A 19,209-nucleotide genomic window follows, 5' to 3' on the forward strand; every position below is an offset into this window, starting at 1 on the left:
TTTATGATCCCAAAGGACTGAAGAACTGAAGAATATTCCAAAGTCTATCTATAAAATTTGTTTAGATTCGGTCATGTGTGATTCATTATTGAAATTGCAATTTCAGTCATTTTTGTTTTCCTTGATGTTCTATTAACCACGTAAAAACAGATGAAGAGTTTCCTGATAAAGTTTCCTCAACAAGTTACTCGGCGGTTGGGTTTGGTTTTTTATTTTTAACTCTGATAGCTTTGTCCTTCGTGCTTTTCTCGTGGCACTAACTTCTGATAACTTTTTTATTATTATCATTATTTCAGCTGTTTCCAGTACTAGGAGTAAAGACCAGTAAAGACAGAGCAGGATGAAAAGATGGCTGACTTCTTGTTACCACCGGGTACTAACAGCTTCCACCGGTTCACGCCCGAGTCCTTGGCTGCCATCGAGAAGCGAATCGCAGAGAAGCTCGCCAGGAATGCCAAGCAGGAATACAGGGAGCAGCTGGGCGAGGAAGAGAAACCTCAGCCTCAGTTTGACTTGCAGGCCTGCAAGAAGCTGCCTGATATCTATGGGACTGTTTCTCCAGAGCTCATTGGGGAGCCCTTGGAGGACATCGACCCTTTCTACAATGATCGGAAGGTGAGCGCCAGCCCTCGGTCCTGCTCCTCTGCCTTTGCTAAAGCGTGGCCCCTGGTTTGAGTGCTCTGTTCGTTATCTTTCTACAGCCAGTAAAAATATTTCTTTCTCAGATTAAGGATCAGAATATTGAGCAGGGCTCCCAGAAAACGTCTAAGCAGGAGGGCAGAGTGGGATAAAAAGCATAATTTAAACTTGTGTGTTTTCAGATAACCCTGAGTATGAATATACAATATCTGAAATGAGCAGAGCAGTAGCTGAGTTAATTGAAGCCAGAGGTTTTTATCTACCCTATCTTGCCTTCTGCATGAGCTGTGACTTCACAGGTCTGTTGTTTATCACTTAAGCCCCTTAATGTTAAGGGCTTCTGGGTGACTTGAGCCTTGTGCGAGCACTCTGCACAAGAGCAGGAGGCACCTTCACAACCATTCCTGGAGAGCAGTGGTTCTGTTCCTGCTGAGGAAGAGCAAAACTCCATTTAAGATGACCAAAATAGAGCTGAAGGGAGGTGTGAGTAGCATGTGCAGTGCTGGCACTTTGCAGAATGGTGAACTTTGTCCCAAAGCGAGCATCACCTGATGAGGGATCACGTGCAGGCTGGCCCAAAGCCACAGCAGTGCAAACAGCTTCTGTCAAAAGGCTGTTGACAGCAGAGCTGGGCTGGTTGCTTACTACAGTTCGTTCTCCTTTCCAAACATTTCGCAAAACAGAGGACAAAATAAAGCTTGGAAGCCTTGTGTATTTTTAGGCAGCTTCCAGTTTTTTCAGTTACTGCTGTTTCTGATTTTGGGCTATGCTGTTTTCTGTAAACAGTTAATTAATATGGCTGTAATAGTGCTTCTAGTTAAACAGTGTAGAGGTGGGTGCTGGAGCTACAGAGTAAAAGTTAAATGGATAACAACAAATAGATTACTTACCTGGAAGGGCCAGAATTAATTTACCTTTTAATTTGCCTGCTATCCCCAGGCATAAGCAACAGGATATAGATTTGCAATTTTAGTGCCTTGGAGTTTTTAGACTCAAGGTGTGTGAATTGCTTAGATTTTATATATTGAGTGTCTCAATTCTGTCTCTGAATGAATATTGGTTTTCCTCTATGCGTGGTGAGGCATCTTCAGAGTTCTGCAGATTGGGTCAGCATCCAATTCACTTTTGTTTTGGGTTTAAGGTAATCCAGAGAATTTTTTTTCCTCTGGCCGTATTAATCTGAGCACAATGAGAGTGCTTCAGTGCCAAGGTCAGATCCTAGTATAGAACTGTGCCTCCTACAACTTTTTACTTGGTGACACAAAATTGGGAGCAATAATGTGTTCAAATAGAGAAGTTGGATCAACAACATAGTGAGATCCCCAGCACCTGGGAAGAAGAGCAGCACATAATTTCTTCCACCACATTTTAGTCCCCAGGTAATTTTTGTTTTTAAAGGTTGCTCTCTTCCCAGCCCCATGGTGGAGGTGAAGGCACAGGACCTACTAAGGGTCTTTCCTGAAAAAAGAAAAAATACTTGGGATATTACAAAAGGACAGTCAGTTTTCTAGGGAAGGCCTTGGACAAAACTTTTCACCAAGCAAGAAGGATTTGGGGAGGCTCTTGGGATGGGAGAAAAAGTACGGGATGATGGCAGGAATTTCCCTGTGGGATGTGGGCTGGAAAAGCTGAGCATAAATGCAAATGCTGAATATTCTCATTTTCTATTTTGTTTTCCAGACATTTATAGTACTGAACAAAGGGAAGACAATCTTTCGATTTAGTGCCACTCCTGCCTTGTATATACTTAGTCCTTTCCATCCAATCAGAAGAGCAGCAATTAAAATTTTGGTACATTCATATCCTTTCTGTTGATTTTCCTCCTCGTGTATTTTATATGGGTTTTAAACACAGATGGATGGAAGTCAGAAACCATTTTATTTCATTAAGCTGTTTTAAATCTTTTGGCTGAATTTGCCTGCACAAGCAGAAATGCACTTGGATTTTCGGTTTGTTTCATTTTATATTGTTATGAGAGCTATAAAAATGACTGTATCATACTGCTGGCATCAGATAATGTGAACTGAACTGGAGAGTCTGGTGAGTTTACTCAGGACTAAAAGATGGGAAGGGACTGATCATCTTTACTGAAGGGAAAGTGGATGTAGTACCTCAGAAAGGGAGGGAACCAGGGGAAATCTGCACTGATGGAGAGCTTTGCTACCAGGCACTTCAGCAATCCCTCCCAGAGGTAAAACTCAGTGACACTGTCTGCAGACACATAATTTAATTTTGAACTGCATCAGATCTGAATTTTTTTTTTCTCCTGAAACAGAATATTTCAAAAATTGTTTTGTTGATTCTTTTCTACTTTGTTTATTTGGATATGGTATCCAACAAAGAAAAAAGGCACAGGCAGTCCTGCTGGACCTTCCCATGGAAGGGCAATACCTGATTTCCTGTAGCTCTGGTTCTGAAGTAATGCAAGACACGCTGCAGTGGTTTTGGCTTGTTTTTTTCACACAACCCCAGAAACATTATATTCTGACATAGTCACATCTCTCTGGAAGGCCAAACTGACCCAAATGTTCAGCTTTGTGTGAACATTACTAAAAAACACACCTTTTTTCATGACTTGGCTGCTTTCTCCAGGGTGCACATGGGAGACCAAGCAGTGATAATTCAAAGACTTCACATGCTGCTCTGATCATTCCGTGATATTTTACTGATGGAACTCCCTCATCTGCAATCCTCATGTCCGCCACAGAGAATTAATAAATACTAAGTAGGTAGCATCTTAGACACATTGGTTAATTATCAAATTTCAGGGAAAAATGAATAGGGAAATAAGTCAAATTGCTATGCAGTGAGGAGAAAAAGGATGTGATACTATAGATATTCTCTCAAAAGGAAAAACAAGTGAAGCTTCTCATTGTAATAATTCTGTGCAAAAATGAATATGTGTTATCAGGCAAGATATTATTATGGTTACTAAGAATACACTGTAGAATTCTGCAGAGAGATTAGCTGGTGGATCAGATTATGTGTGCACACAATGCAGCACATGCTGCTGCATACCTAGAGCCCAACCAAGTTTTTTAGGCATGGTTACCTCAGCACAGCTTTGCTGAAGTTAATCAAGGTCAATGCATTTGCCCAGGTATGGCCAAGGGAAGAATCTGAAAACTGAGCTTCCTAGAAAGAAATTAAGAATATTGCCTCTAGCTTTGGAGGATTGTTCTGTCTTCTCCTCTCTTTTTTTCCACATTGGCTGGAGAAGCCAAGAGGTCACAGGAATGTGTAGCACAGGAGCTACATGCCCTTGGTAGCAGCCTAACAGAAGATAAATAAGCAAGAAATCCTTATCACATTACTTCCAAGGATAAAAACTACAGAGGAGAGCATTTAAAATATCTGTCAGGAAAGAAATATGGTCAGATAAGGAGTGTGAAATTTTGGGAGTGGCACTTCTCAACGCAAACATAAGTTTAGTTCCAGAAAGACAGAAATTATCACCTTGTGCTGATAATGTCCAGAGATCCAGCAGCTCAATCTTTGGCAGGCACAGGCAGGAGACAGCAACTCCAGTGCCAGTGAGACAGCGAAGATCCTGCATTAGGCACTGATTTGTTTTCTGTCAATAAAGACCCTTTGTATCAACCTGAAATACAAAGGCCAAGTGGGTGAGCAGGCAGTCAATATCCCAGGCAGAAAGGAGCCTGAACCCGCAGGTATTCATGCAGATAATACCCCAGACATGGACCTGGGAACCAGATCTATCGTCTTGCGTGACTGTAATCAAGCAATCTTTATTTTCCCCAGGGCAAAAAACCTAAAAGGAGCATTAGCAAATGGTGCCCTGTCACGTAAATATCTGCAGCAGCTTCTTTAGTGGATGCCATATTTCAATTTCCAGCCATTGAGTGCACCATGAAGGCCAACAGTAGAACAAAATAGAGAGGGCAGAGTAAAAATTGTCCTATAAAGAAGCTGTGGGGGGTCACATTTCTTGGTTAAATAACTGTATGTGGTGTTCTTCCTCTGAGATGTCCAGCAGCATAGAGGCTGTGTGTTCACTGCTCGTCTGGCCAAGCCTGAGAACTCTAGTCTTTCAAAAATACACACTTCCAAGGGGAAAAACTTCCACACGCTCCTGCTAATGTTTATTGCAGCTAATAATGTATCTTTAAACCCCTTCTGGATATTTCTCCTCTTATTCAGGGTCTGTGAGGCCTCAGGAAGGGTCCAGGGCTCACGTGGCTGCCCAGAAGGTGGCCCTGCTCCATTCCTGTCCCAGAGGACATGGGGAGTGCAGGGTTGTATCCCCAGTGAGATGAACACTTTTTGTCTTCTGCGTCATTATTAGCTGTTACTAACATCATTATTAACTGTCTCCACCTATTAATGAGATTAAATCACTGGTAACATGTCCTTGATGCCTTATGTTTAAAAGGCTCCTCTTAGTTTTTGCCTGTAAGCCAAGAATCATTCTGTGGTGTCTTTAGTTTCTCCAAGCAGTTTGCTAGCCTGTATAAAATCTGTAGCAATTGTGATTTCTAGTTTTCCTATGTCTCATTTTACCTCTGATCTCATTTTACCACTGGTCTGGCAAAAGTTACCTTCCTTGGTGCTAGAATTACAGATTCTGGTGCGTCAGAAAAAGAAAAATAATATTCTTACTGAATTTCCAATCTTCGTTCATATTTTCTGCTTGCAGCTTTCCTCCCATCTGGTTTTGCACACATAAGGCAAAATGAGACCTTGTGAAGCACCAATTATACCTCCTATTCATTGGTACTAACCTTTGCTTGCATGTATTATATGTAATTTGGCAATGATCACTAAAGAGCCTCTAGTATTCAGTCTGCTAATTAACAATTATCCATCATAATGAAGTCTAGAACAGAAGTATGCTGCGTTTGACTCGATATCTTTGTGCTAGGAGATAAAATTTATAACTTTTAGAATCGGCTTGTGCAAAGGCTATTCTCTAACCTCAAATTGGAAATAATAGGTTTAATTTATTGCAGAAAGGATCCTGATGAGTAGCTTCGTATATTTAGTTTGTAGGCTTTGGAAAATTTGGTTTAATAGCAGTTCTAAGATAGGGAATGGACAATGCTGCTAATACAGCTTATCTCAATTTTATCTTCTTTGCTTTGTCCTTTCTGAGTAGATCATCATGATGGACTTTTTCTAATGCAAACAATTGCATTCGATTTCAGGTAATAATGCTAATTTTCATTCTGTGGGGATTTCTGTTTTCTCTTTCTTATTTAACACAGACCACTAACTTCTAACTTTGGTGCATGACCAGCTGAAATGTTTCATTCTTTTATGTTCTTTGTAGTTTTCGGCTTGGTCATGAAACCCAGATTGAATTTGTAGCGTGTTTGTTGTCCCAGAGCTGACCCTTACGTTTTCAGTGTGTGTTCTCTAGTTTGTTCTCTTTGGTGCTTGAATAAGGAGGTGATGACACCTGCCTGCAAGTGAGCATCTGGGAAAGCTGTTTGATTCAGTTTATATCACAAGGAAGCAGGCATATGGAAATAAAGCCAATGACCCTAAATTCCAATAGAGGAATTTATTTGCTTGGAATTGAAATATGCTATTTGTTTGACATGGTCTGAAGATACCACTCTGGTTTTCTGTGCTTCATCCATAGCATTTCACTGTAGTTGAAAAAGTAATCCAGTGTTTTCTAGGCTGGCTGAAACTTAATAATAATGTTAACAAGAATGACAAAACTTACAGAAATATATCTGAAGCTTATGTGAGCAAACGTGAGTGGGTATCAGACATCCTTCCCCAGTCCCTCAGTAGGAGGTGTTGGCCCAGAAGTGGAAGATGTTTGTGAGATGAGCAGTCCCTGTGAGTTCAATTACTGCTTTCTGTGGTGGCCCTGGGGAATCTGCAGATTGGTTACTACCAATTTAACCTTGTAGTTGCTTATCTGGCCCATTGGAAAACGTTCCACTCTGTATTCAGCAGAGATTCTGGCTCTGCAAAAGGATGAATTTCATGCAGGTATTTCAGCACGTAGCTTTGAAACTAAGTTCTTCAATCATTATTCTCAAATAAAAAATAACACAAACAGAATCAACTGCAGAGATGAAAAAAACCCAAACCAAGCAAAACTTTTTTTTATTTTTCTTTTTTCCCCAAAAAAAGGCAAAAGAAATTTACATTTGAGTGTCACTTACATACCCTGGGAAGGGTCCCTGCCTGTTGACTGGGTTGCAGGCTGTTCTCTTTATCTTCTGTACACACTTACTTTATTTAGTTTTTCCTAGTTGCATAGGACCAGTTACTGATGCAGGAGAATCCCATCCTATTTTGTAATTTTTTTAGAGAAAGCAGCATGTGCTTTTAGGCGAGCCATCCCATTGATCATGTTTTCAATTTCAAGAGTTTGATTTAGGGTGCTTTTTATGTTTATGGTTTCAGCTTAGCAGCAGAGTGTATGAACCCACTTGGGAGGTTTGTTTTAGCCTCCAAACAGGGAATCTGGTCCCTCAGCTGAGCAGAGAGCTCTGCAGACCAAGGCTGCCTATTTACAGAGCAGGTTTGCACACCAAGCCTTAAAATTGGTGCTCTGAAATTCATACTTGCTTTTGGTGAAACTTTATACTGAAAGTGAGACCTCCAGCCCATTAAAGAGATTAGAAAGACCAGATTTGTAACTTTCCCTTACTGCCTGAGAAATAGTTCAGGATAAAAAATGAAATGGGGATTTGCAGACACAGGTTTTTCTGTGGATACTTAAATGAGACTAATCCCTCTTTTCATACAAAGTTGTGCACCTATGCACATTGTCATCTGACCAACACAGCTGTAAATTTGGGGTATTGTGCTTTCAAAAGACTGCCGAGTCAGTACATCTGTTTACTGTATACAGTAGGTATAAAAAATGTAGGAAAAGACAAAAAAAAAAAGAGGGAAAGTTCCCTCATTTTTCTACGTTTTTATAATTATTTGTCTCCTTATGCACTTGCAAACAAATGCTTATAGTTCTTGAAGCAACTTGCAAATTGTGATTGAGCTGTCACGTCTTGTATGAAATGACAAAAATCTTAAGAAGTCTTGTATCAAATATGCTATTTTCCTTAATTTGCCTATTTACATTGTTCAGCATGTTTATTATGTGCACTATTTTAACTAATTGTGTGTTCATGGCACAGTCAGAGACTCCGTCATGGAATAAATACGTTGAGTAAGTATCCTTGCTGGTTTACAGCTGTCCTGTCCTCATCTCATCCTTCCTCTTCCTTTTGTTGTGTTCTTATTTACACCTTGTTTGCTGCTGTCTAATTTCTTTCCAGTAGTACTGGCTGTGGTATCTGCCCCTCACAAAATGTTTTTCCAGGTAGTTGTTTCAGCCTGTGAAGACTCCTTCAGTAAGCAAACTGAACACTTTCAGTCCATGAATCTTGTGCTCGTTGCCAAAGGCACCTTTTATGCTACGTCTGGATGAAATCACGTATTGAGGAGAATCCTGTTTGAAACTGGTCAGCTTTCCACAGTTCCCATGCAAGAGATATGATAGTTGGACTAGACTGATGGAAGTGAAATTGAATTATTTCAGAGAATAGTTTCCTGAATTAACTTACTTCTGTCCTCAGTCTGAAACTTAAGGGAAGCAAAAGTTTCTTTTGAGCTGAGCATGGCATGGGAAGTGTCCCCCTGTAATAACCATTGGCAGGAATACTTTATGAGCATCAAATTATCTGGGAACACCTCTGTGTGAATTTCTTTTTAGCCTTTTTAGCTTGACAAGCCTTCAGGAAAATTAGCAAAGGCACTTTTGAAGTGGCTTATTTTTCATTGTTTTGAATTTTAAAATTAATTTTAGTAGAGGTTAAGGGGCTTCAGTGAAATGAAAACCCATTTCGTTTCTTTAAGTTGCTTAAAAATATTCCTTTTAGAAACAGATATCAGATGCACAAGCTAATCAACATACAGTGCATTAAACAATTATTTTGGCTCATTGAACCAATCAGAACACACTTTTTATTTTTGACTGACATATGATAAACACAGCCATCTGCTGCTTCATAGCCTGGTGTTTGATCTGCTCAGGGTTGTAAGAAAAGACAGTAAAATGCCCTTATTTAGGTTCCATAAAATCATGCAGGACACATCTTCTAGGCCATAAAATACTAATTATAGGCAGCACTGAACCAAATATTTCATCCCATCACAATAACATCCTAATCCCAGGATGTTTCATGTATTTCTGTATAGTGTGGTACCCTCAAGTATGTCTGTGGCTGTCCTTTCCCCCGATGTTGTCCTTTTCCTACTGAAAACTTTCATAACCATTGCCATGATGTTTTCTGCTGAATCACAGACGTCTCATCCACGTGGTGATTTCATCAAAATTTGGTCAGTTGGTGTACAGCTGGGAACTCAAACATTCTGGATAATATTGTGTCTTCTGCAAGCAGGAGAATGGGGATGATTTTATCAGTGGATCAAGCAGAGCATGCAGGAAATGTAGAGCAGAAATGCAGATGGACTCATGCAGCATGGAGTAAATCCTTCCATGTTTCCTCTTCTCTCTCTCCGTGTCCCCTCATACCTCTCAGCTTTTCCTCCTCAAGTGCATAGAATGAAATCAAAGTCAAGTACTTTGGAGGAGCAAAATAACCCAATGAACTGTAATTCAAATTGATTAATATTGGATTTGGAGAAGATACATTTAATCCATTTTGTTCTGCTGTTTCAGAGACTCACAGGGGATAGAAGAATAACCTTGTGCAAATATTTGTCCTAGATCTTCCTTTAAAGCATTTTCCTTACCATTTTGAAAAAGAAGGAATCAATTCAACCTTCCCCCACTAAATTTTTTTTTAAGAAAAAATTTTGTCAGACTTTTGTTGTTAAAGAAGCCTTTCAGTAGCTGGAGGACTTTGCCCGATCCATTTAGAATTAGACGATGATTATACAATCAATTAAACCCATCTGACATGCTGAATAAATACAAGTGCTTTATCATTTTAATGAGCTTATGCACCGTTAAGTATTTTTTTTTTTTAGTTCTTTGCATGTTTTTTCTGTGTGTATTGGTAAATACACATGCTTAAAGAGACTGTCATGTGGGTGACCTATATTTGAAATACCAGAGCAAAGTTAAATAGGAGCTGTGAAAAAGTTGGATATAAGGTAATGTTCAGGTATATGGTCAAAGAGGAGACACGTTTAATGCCCACTTCTGTACCCAACTGTCCTGCCAATCCCCATTTTAAGATGAAGCACACTGAGATTTTATAACGTATGTGAGTAGCACTACTGTGTGACATGTTGGTAGGAGAGCATGAGATTTGCCACTACTTGTTATAGTTCAGTGGAATACAGCTAAATACATTTTATGCATAATGTTCTTCCTTATTCCACGTTCAACCACTCACACCTTTTTTCTACCTACTAGGGATCTTAAATGTTGCAATTATATTATGTGTGATGGCACCACTTGAGGTTTGAGCACTAAACAGAAAACTCAAGCCAGTGTTTCCAGTGATAGCCCTTCACATCATGACTTAGGGGATTTGTGTTTTAGTGGATTTGTGGTGTTGGAGGTTTTTTAATAGGCTTTGGTATCATCTGCATCTTCATTTGGAGAAAAGGGGTAGAGAATACCCATGGTAGACACTAAGCATTTATTTCTGTTGTTAAAATACGGCCTAGAGTACCCAGTCCATTGGGCTAGAAGGTTGTGGGCAGCAACATTAAAAAAGAGCTGTTGTATGCCCTGAACTCTGTCTCTGATGGCAGGAAGAGCCCTGGGTGAGTATAGATCTGAGAGCTATAAATCAAAGGCATTACTGTCCTCCACAGAGATTTTGCTAAATTTTATTACACGTCATCTTTATTATGAAAGGTAAGATCTATGTTCTAGCCCAGATCATCACAGTCAAGAGGTTGTCGGTAATAACTTAATTTACCAGGGGAAAAAACTCAGCCTTGTGTCTCCTTTACTGTCAGGCAGGTCAAAATTACTACATACAGTAGTCAGGTGGGAGTTTTTCAATTCTTTGTCAGGGAGGGCATTTTGTTGTTTAATTCTCAAGGCTGGTGCGATTTGCCATGGATAGTGAAACACAAGGGAAGTTGCAGGACAATTACCCTTTCTAGCTGATAAAACCAAGTGGTGGCATTTTTTTAATCTCAAAAATGTCTTGGGCAGGAAGAGATGAGAGGCATGAATGGAACAACCACCCTCCTCCTGACAGGAGAAACAAGAAGTGTGGCATAATGTTGGCCAGAGTGGTTGTGGATTTCCCATCCCTGGGAGTGCTCATGACCAAGTTCTATGGGTCTCTGATCAATCTGGTCTAGTGGAAAGTTTCCTGCTCATGGCAAGGGGGTTGAAAGGAGATGATTTTTAAGGTCCTTTCCCACCCATGATTCTCTAATCTACTCTTCTTCCACTGGAGGTGGCAGAGGTTCAGAGGTCCCACAGCACAGCTTAGCAGTGTAGAGTCCATGCTTGACTTAAAGAGTGAGGATTCATCAAGGGACACCCTGTGCTGAAAATTATCTTCATTCTGAGACTGTCACTTGTCCCTTGGTCCACACACGAGGCTGTTCATGCACAGCCCAGTGCTGCAGCTGTGACTCAAATGAGCAACCCCAGAGCTGTACCCCTGCAGTTTCAGCCATCTACTGCTTGCTAATTCTCTTGCTTCTTTGGCCACTCTGTTCCCCAGGTACACTTTCACTGGCATTTACACTTTTGAGTCATTGATAAAAATACTGGCGAGAGGATTTTGCATGACAGAATTCACCTTCCTTCGGGATCCATGGAACTGGCTGGATTTCAGTGTTATTGTTATGGCGTAAGTAGCACTCCTTTATATTTTTCAAGAGAGTTTTATGTGATAGAACTTTTTAAAAGGCTGTCTGGATGTTCTTTTTTTCTTCAGTCAAATTTTACTGAAAATGAGAAAAGGCTGTAGTGTATTAGGAAGGAGGTGTTTTTATCCTGAGTGGTTTCAGAGGAAGAAGTCAGAGGAATTCTCAATTCTGTTCTCTGAATTCACTACACAATTTTGGAGAAATTATTTACTCCCTCTGTGCTCCACAGAGAGAGGTGTTTGTAAAATATCTGTAATAATATCTGCCTATCTAATGTAGTTTTGGGAGGCTTCAGACCCCTGAATAGAAAGTGTTGTAAGTGTGACTGAATACCCACGTATTTAAATCCCTATTTATACTCTATCTATCCATCATATCATCAGAGCTGTTTTCACGTCCCTCTTTTCACAAACCCTTTTCACCTGGAAAGTAATTACTGTTTTACTACAGAGAATTAATTTATAGTCCTCTGAAACTTACTATATATCTTGGAAATAGATATTTGGCCCCCACCATGATATTCCCCTTAATCTGTATGCCTCTGCCTAGATTGTCAGAGTTCATTGAGGACATGTGGGGTTCTGGTGCTTTGAAGAAGGTGATGGATTTGCAACATCCAGACAGCTAAAAATACACAGGGGTAGAGAAGCAGTCAGCCAGCACTCACAGTGGACTCAGGGTCAGCCCAAGCTCTGACCAAAGGCAGAGGTCTGACACTCTCAATACCTCCAGCTGAGATTAGAAATCCAGATTTCTTCACAGTCACAAAAGAGAAAATTGTGCAAAGAATGAATGCCATCTGGAAGTGAAAGCTGGTAGAGTTGCCTGAAAAGCTCCACTTCCTAAACACAGAAGGATCTAATCTGATTTCCCTGTTTGTTGTTTTTTGGTTTGGTTTTTTTTTTTTTTTTTTCCCTGCTTATTGATACCTGTATTCAATTCTGGGTTTAGGTTAGTTCTTGCTGCCATCTTTTAACATCATAATTCACAGCATTAAGTGATATTCAAGTGTGTTAGCACCAACATCTGAGCTGAACTCTTGGGGCTGTGAAATTTGAATGGAACCAAAATCAGGAAAGAATATTCAACCAAAGTTAGCTAAAAAACCAGTGAGGGCCACTGAAGTTGAAAGCACAACTCTGTTAGGGCACAGGGATCAAGACCAGTATTCAAGGAGACTCTGGATGATGCTCTTGGTCAAATGGTTTAGTTTTAGGTAGTCCCGTGAGGAGCAGGGAACTGGACTCTTGGTCTCTATGGGTCTCTTCCCATAGCTTGAAATATTTTACAATTCTGTGGTTCTTAGCAGCATTTAGGAGAACAGCAGGAAGGTGTGTAAAACCTAAGCGAACTTCCTCAGGGACATTCCCATTTATTTCAGTAGGCTTTGGATCTAAGCCAGCCCTAGGCCAGGTCCTGGTATCTGTTACTGCATTCCTATGGATTTGGCTGAACTGACATCTGGCCACTATGATAAGCCTTTAAAAAAACAAATCAGTGTAGGTGGGGAGAACCTTTTGGAGGTCAGCACACATGAGGTATTTTTCGCAGCTTAACTTTTCCTCAAGCATTGCTAAGTGCAATTCTCCTGGACAGGACAGCACAGAGTACCATCCTGCTCTCTTGTCCATCAGGCAGGTGGTAAAAGCAGGATGTAATCATCCATCATTTGTGAGTTAGGATGTGAGTTTATTTGTAGGTCTCAGAATTCAGCACAACACGGAGAATTTCTGTGCCTGGGTTCTCACTTCTCTAGAAAGAAGGAGGTCTCTGACAGTAAGGTAGAAAGGAGCAGAGACAAGGACAAGAGGAACCACGGCTTCCAGCTTTGACCAGGAATGTGCTCCACCTTGTCTTGTCAACTTGGGCAGAGGTTGAGGCTTCTCCTCCAGCTTTAGGGGCATCTCAGACTGAAATTCAGGTCTGAACAGTCAGTGGGGGACATGACCTGAATACTCCTTAAATTGTCTCGACATCCTCTCAATTGTCTCGACATCCTCTCTAGACATTTGGGATGCAGGGAGCAGGAAAGATGAGAAAGTTTGCACAGACAATGAGGTGGACAGTAACCCACAGGGGAAATATTGTTGGTAGGAATCAGGATTTGGTGCCCACAGCTTGTGGGTTTACCCCACCCTTTTCTTTTCTAATTCTAGACGTGAATGGCCACTCAGTGCTCCAGTCCAAGGATCAGGAAAAATCCTTAAAGTTTTTCTAATTAGAGGCTTGGGAGTCAGCGTTTTTTCCTACCTACCTTTCGATTTTCTTTCCAAATGATATTTTAAATCTTAGTTAGGGCATCCCCAAAACAGGGAGACCTGCAACTGTGAGCTATCAACCTTCTTAACCTCAAACAATTTTCTCGATATCAAATATCTCTTCAGAACCAGAATCCATTCCTATTGTTTCTTACTTTAAGGTATATTATACTAAGCCTTTAAGAATGGAAAAATAAATTGAATTCTGGAATAAAAAAGAAATGGGGAAGTGTTTCCTTGAGCCCATGGGCAGCAGTGAGAGAGTTAAAAGTGGCTGCAATATGATCTCCATGTGTACAATGAAACCTCCTTCCCAAGTATGCAAGCAGCAGATAGTGCAGAGCCTTGGATAATGGAATCTATTCTGATACGATTTAGCCTTCATACAAATCCAATTTGTAAGTAATTTAAAGTAAGATGGATCACACAGGTAACTCTGGTGTTGTCTTTGCTTGTAGCCTGTGTGCTGCCAGAGGTATTTCTGTATCTGCAAACAAAGATGGCCTGGGAATTCAAAATGGAGGAGCCTGATAAGGGGCCATGAGATTGAGATGGACCCAGGGTTCTGAGCTAACAGAAAATACCGTTATTTCACTGATGGGTGTTACAGTGGGAACACCATCATTTGCTCCAGAGTTGTTGCAGAATAGCTTCTTGTCTTCTCTTTTGGGCAGAAACAGCACAGATTGGGCCACAGAGAGTAGTTTTAGGTAGCACACTGCAGAATAAGAAGTGCTGCAGGTCTCTGGTGCTTTTCTCCTGTCCTGTCCCAGTGGACACAGCCATGGCCTGTGACCATCTCTGGGGTGGGTTCAAGGGAAATTATGCAACTGCCCTTGTTTGGATCCCTCTCTCCCAGACTAGCGAGTCCCTCTTTCCAGGACAGGTGAGGGAGAGGCAGCTGTAACTCTGGGTAAGAAAGTGCAGTGTCAAAATCTTAAAGACAGTAAGCAATTCCCTGGCTAATGGGAAAATTCAGGATAGGAATTCCAGTTGCTTCTCATACCCTGGTAGAGAAGAACTGGTCAGCAGCATTTTGATCGAAAAAATGACCAAAATAAGTCCTAATTGACTATTACAAGCAGCAATATTATCTGCTTCATATGCTTGTTCACATATTTATAATGGTTTTTTACAAATCTCTGGTCAGCAAAACCATATTTGCACCCTAATACTTCTCCCCAAATTATTTTTTCCTCCTCCTTTCATGCTGAAGAAGAGTTTGGGAAAAAAACACAGGGTAAAGCTGGGGAGGAAACAGGTAAATCATTGCCCAGACTCCCCTGTGAGATTATGAAGAAAAGCAATATTGTTCTTCCAGGCTATAATCTGGATTAGTAGATATGGAGAGGATATTTTGTCCTCCCCAGGGGCCTTTGGACAAAGCCCACTTAAGCAGGCTTTTTAAAATAACCAGGTGAGGTTTTTTCTGTAACATTTAAAAACAAAGGCCCCAAAGAAGTAGGGCAGTCAAATTAAATTTGGTAGAATTTTAGAAGTGGAATCCAAGGGTCCAAAATCTCTTTTGTTCTGAAGATACAGTGGTGACTATGGCTTTGCTGCAGACTGACTTGGAGGAAATAATTTTGTACAACATTGATAAAATGAAACTCATTCCAAAATGGGAATGCTCCCTCCTGGGAGCATTTAGCTCAGATGTGATGGGTCTCCAGGATGACGAAAAGAGGCATGGCAGGGAACAGCTGGGTTTGGTATTTTAATCATAAAGAGTTTTTAGTAGGATGGCAGTTATATTCATTTAGACTCCATCTTCCCACAGCCAAGGGGCATGAAATTGAAATACAAAACAAAATGCAATTTAAAGCATCTCCTGGAACCAAAATTTGCTTTACCACAGAATACAGCATCTTAAGCCAAATAACTCGGTCGAAATGTTTGCACTATTTTGCTATGTTGTCCTATATGTACTTTTCAGAAGCTATTATGTGAAAATTGCTTGAGTATTTGAAGCAGCAAAATAACTCTTAATATTTCCAGTAATGTAAAGAACTTTTTTTTTTTTTTTTTTTTTTTTTTTTTTTGTTGTTCAACTACATGATGGTAAAATCTTTAAAGTATTTATGGCCGAACAGCATAATAACAGAGTTCACCCAGTACTTTTAAAGGATTGATGCCTATTAGAAAAGTTTAATAGTTCAAGTAGCATTTGAAATGATGTGCACTAATAAAAACCTGGGGCAAATGGCATCAAAGAACAGCCTGAAAAGTGGGTGCACCTCTCATTCGGCTGCGTTCACTCCCACTGTGTATGAATGCTTTCTTCATTCAGACAAGTCTCATACTCTATTGTGTAATTCCAAATAACTGTGACTTAATTCTACAGGTATGTAGGAGAATTTGTGAATGTAGGCAGTGTTTCACCTCTTCGGACTTTCAGGGTATTGAGAGCTTTAAAAACTATTTCAGTAATCCCAGGTAAGACGCCCTGATCCTTACGTTTTTGGCTCTCAGCTACAAGTGATTCTTTCTCTGTCTCTCTTTGTCCCTTTGATTGTTGTTTCTTTGGCTGGTGTTTTGTCATTGTCTGTGTGTGACTTTCCCTTGTTACAGATACATAACTGAATTTGTGGACCTGGGCAATGTCTCAGCCTTACGAACGTTCAGAGTACTGCGGGCGCTGAAAACAATCTCAGTCATTTCAGGTGAAAATCAGGTTAAACACTCGGGCTGCAGTTAAAGCCTACATGCCATTTCCAGTAGCAAACACTGTAATTACCAAAGACTAAAACCATAGATGCTGATCAGGAAATGGAGGAATGTAGGGAATGTGACCTGTCAATAGAATACATTTGGGTTTTTTTACTGTTTTTCCAGTATGGTTTTTGCGGGCAGAAGGAGTGAGAGTGCCTCCAAAATTACAGAGTTCACAAGTGGTGCAGTAAGAACGTGGCTCGTGAATCACACACATAAAGTGCTCATTTGTGAACCGTATGAAAATGGCAATGAAAATCTTTTAAAACCTTCGGATATTGATTTTTAGAAATGGAGGGTTGATGACCTCAAAATGCATATTCATGTTTAAGAGCACATCGATAGAGGAATCTAAATCTGTGCTGTGAGCTGAGGTTTCAAGACTTCAGGCACAGATAGCCTAATTTGTCATGGTATTTATCCATTTGCATGTGATAGAAACACTGCTGAAATTTTGGGCCTTGAGGAGATTGGAAAACATTTCATTATTTATTTTGGTAGGTTCAGCATTTCATCAGTTCACATTTTCTCACATTTTCAAGAACATGATTTCTCCCCTCTTCACCCTCTCAAAAAAAAAAAAAAGAAATCAGTTTTACTACACATCTGGTAGTGAAAGAAACTCTTTGTATAATCTCTTACTATTAAAAAAAATAAATTATTAAGTAATTAATACAGATATGTCTACTGGAGGACTAACCATACAGCAAAACATTCTTGCTGAGCCATTATCTATGGACAGGTCTCATTCAGCCTCAGTGTTTAACATCTCCAACCTGCATGACAAGATAGAGAAGATAGCAGAATCCATGCATGGTAGATCCTATCTGTGATAATCCTGAACAGATGTTGGCAATTACATGTTAAAAATATTCAAAACATCGAGAGAACTGCTCAGATTCTCACTCACAGGTCTTTAAGGTTAGAAAGGCTTTTCCATCCACTCCATTATTCATTATAATATCAATCTAAACAAATTCTGTGAAGTAAACTTATAGAGGTATGTATTAAAACTCATCACCACATGGAGTATAAGTTGGAAATGGGAATTCAGGAATGGAGTTGTGAAGAAAAAATAATATATATAGATCTGAAGCTTGGTCCCTCGTTCCAATACCACAGTAATGAAAATCAGGGAAATTACTGGGAAAGGTGCTTTTCATTGAAGGTGTGTGTCCAAACACAGGTTTTAAAGAGTACTCTAAGATTCATTAGGTCCTTGAAACCTGTCTTAATTTTTGTCTTTAAGTTTTAAAGGATAATCTATTAGCAGAGATTAGTGGAGATTTTTAAGTTTTCTCTAATGGGATTTCCATTGAGAAAGGATTTTCATTTTCCTTGGAAAACAGGGCTGAGCATAGCTTTACAGATCCTGTGAGATGGTGGTGGCTACCCAGAGAGAAAGCCAGAATTTGTTTCCTAGATTCTTTTGATAGAAATTTGAAGACTTAACTTGGAGGGATATCCATCTCCAGGGGACACCTTTCACCTTACATCTTGTCTCAGGCTTCAGCCTCTTCAGAGCAGAGCCTGTCAATTTTTCTCAGTTATATATATAACAATTTTCTGCTGTCCTGTATCAGAGGAGGAGCTGAGGCTTGGTTTACATCAAATGATAAGATATGACTTAGTGGGGAAAAAAGTGAGTACTGAGATTCAAAAAAATCCAGATTCAAATACACCAAAACCCTTCACTGATACTAAGCACTGAGCTGTTCCATTTGTTGGTTAATAGAAAAAAAAAAAAAAGAAAAAAGAGAGAGAAGTGCTATTTATTAAACTAATGCTTATAACTCACACTCTATTTTTTCATTCTGACTGAGTATTTGATTAGGTTTTTTTGATAACTGCATTTTTATGTACAAGTCCCTAAATTATTTGGTGACATAACTGCGTGTAGGTATGCTAATAGAATATCTGGTCTTTGATTTTATCATCAAGATTACCTGTGCCCTGAGTATTAAATTACAAATGTGGAGAGCTACAAATTGCCATAGCTGCCAGTGAAACACAGACAAGGTGGGTTTTTTTAATATTAGCAGATCATTTCAGAGGAGTCAGTTCATCTTACAGTTAGGCATATATATTTTAAGTGATATATTGGACATGATGCTGTGGTTTCTCTGGAGATCATTCTGAGTTTTTAATGATAACATAGGCTTATGCTGAGGTGAAATATTTCCCCCCAGTAGGCTTAAAAATGAAAAGATGATGACCATTAATATATTTCATGAGATTTTTTGGGGTTAATTGCCGTGGGGAGGAGAAGGTGGTTGTTATTTTTGCTTCCTCTTTCACCTCTCAGGTGAAAAACACCAAGCTGTATTGATTCACCTTTGGAAATATCTGAGCTTTCCCTCAATAAAATTGATCACTTTTCCATCAGGTACCTCTATTTGCACAAACATGCTTGGGCTGACCCCGCTCAGTGAAATTGCTTACGGAAAGCCACGGGCCAAGTCCTGGGTGGTGCAAGGCTTCTGTCCAGCAAAGCACTTAGAGGCTGCTTTTCAAAGGCATTCTGCTTCACTTGGAATCAATGGGTTTCTCTATTGACTCCAGAGGGAGTCGGTAAAGCTGACAATTAGTGCTTTTAAAAATCTCACCTACCTTTAATGTCTGGCTCTAAGTGCTCAAGCAGGCACAGGGATCTTTAGGGCTCACAGGGCTCAAACAGATCTCCAAAATTCTCCTGGTCTAAGGCTGTATTTGGCACAGCTCCAGCATGGTGTGGTGTTTATTGCTCAACTTCTTTGAGCAGCCCTTCAAAGGTGGAGGTCCCAGGGTCTTGAGGAGGCCAGGA

General features: G+C 40.0%; 1 protein-coding gene across 3 annotated transcripts in view; it reads left to right on the forward strand.

The window, feature by feature from the left end:
• Window positions 1-211: 211 nt before the first annotated feature.
• The window catches only part of LOC136358179 (sodium channel protein type 5 subunit alpha-like), a 176,572-nt gene continuing 157,574 nt past the window's right edge, over window positions 212-19,209 (forward strand). For 2 of the 3 annotated variants that reach the window (XM_066314104.1, XM_066314114.1), the window contains exons 1-3: window positions 7,708-7,792; window positions 11,289-11,417; window positions 16,266-16,357. In XM_066314104.1, the coding sequence (XP_066170201.1) occupies window positions 7,713-7,792; window positions 11,289-11,417; window positions 16,266-16,357 (301 nt within the window). In that variant the 5' untranslated portion in view covers window positions 7,708-7,712. Of the gene's footprint in view, window positions 616-2,319; window positions 2,439-7,702; window positions 7,793-11,288; window positions 11,418-16,265; window positions 16,358-19,209 lie in introns of those variants that run through there. The other variant, XM_066314122.1, reaches the window with a different exon arrangement.

This window comes from Sylvia atricapilla, chromosome 1 (assembly GCF_009819655.1).
Source record: "Sylvia atricapilla isolate bSylAtr1 chromosome 1, bSylAtr1.pri, whole genome shotgun sequence".
NCBI lineage: Eukaryota > Metazoa > Chordata > Aves > Passeriformes > Sylviidae > Sylvia > Sylvia atricapilla.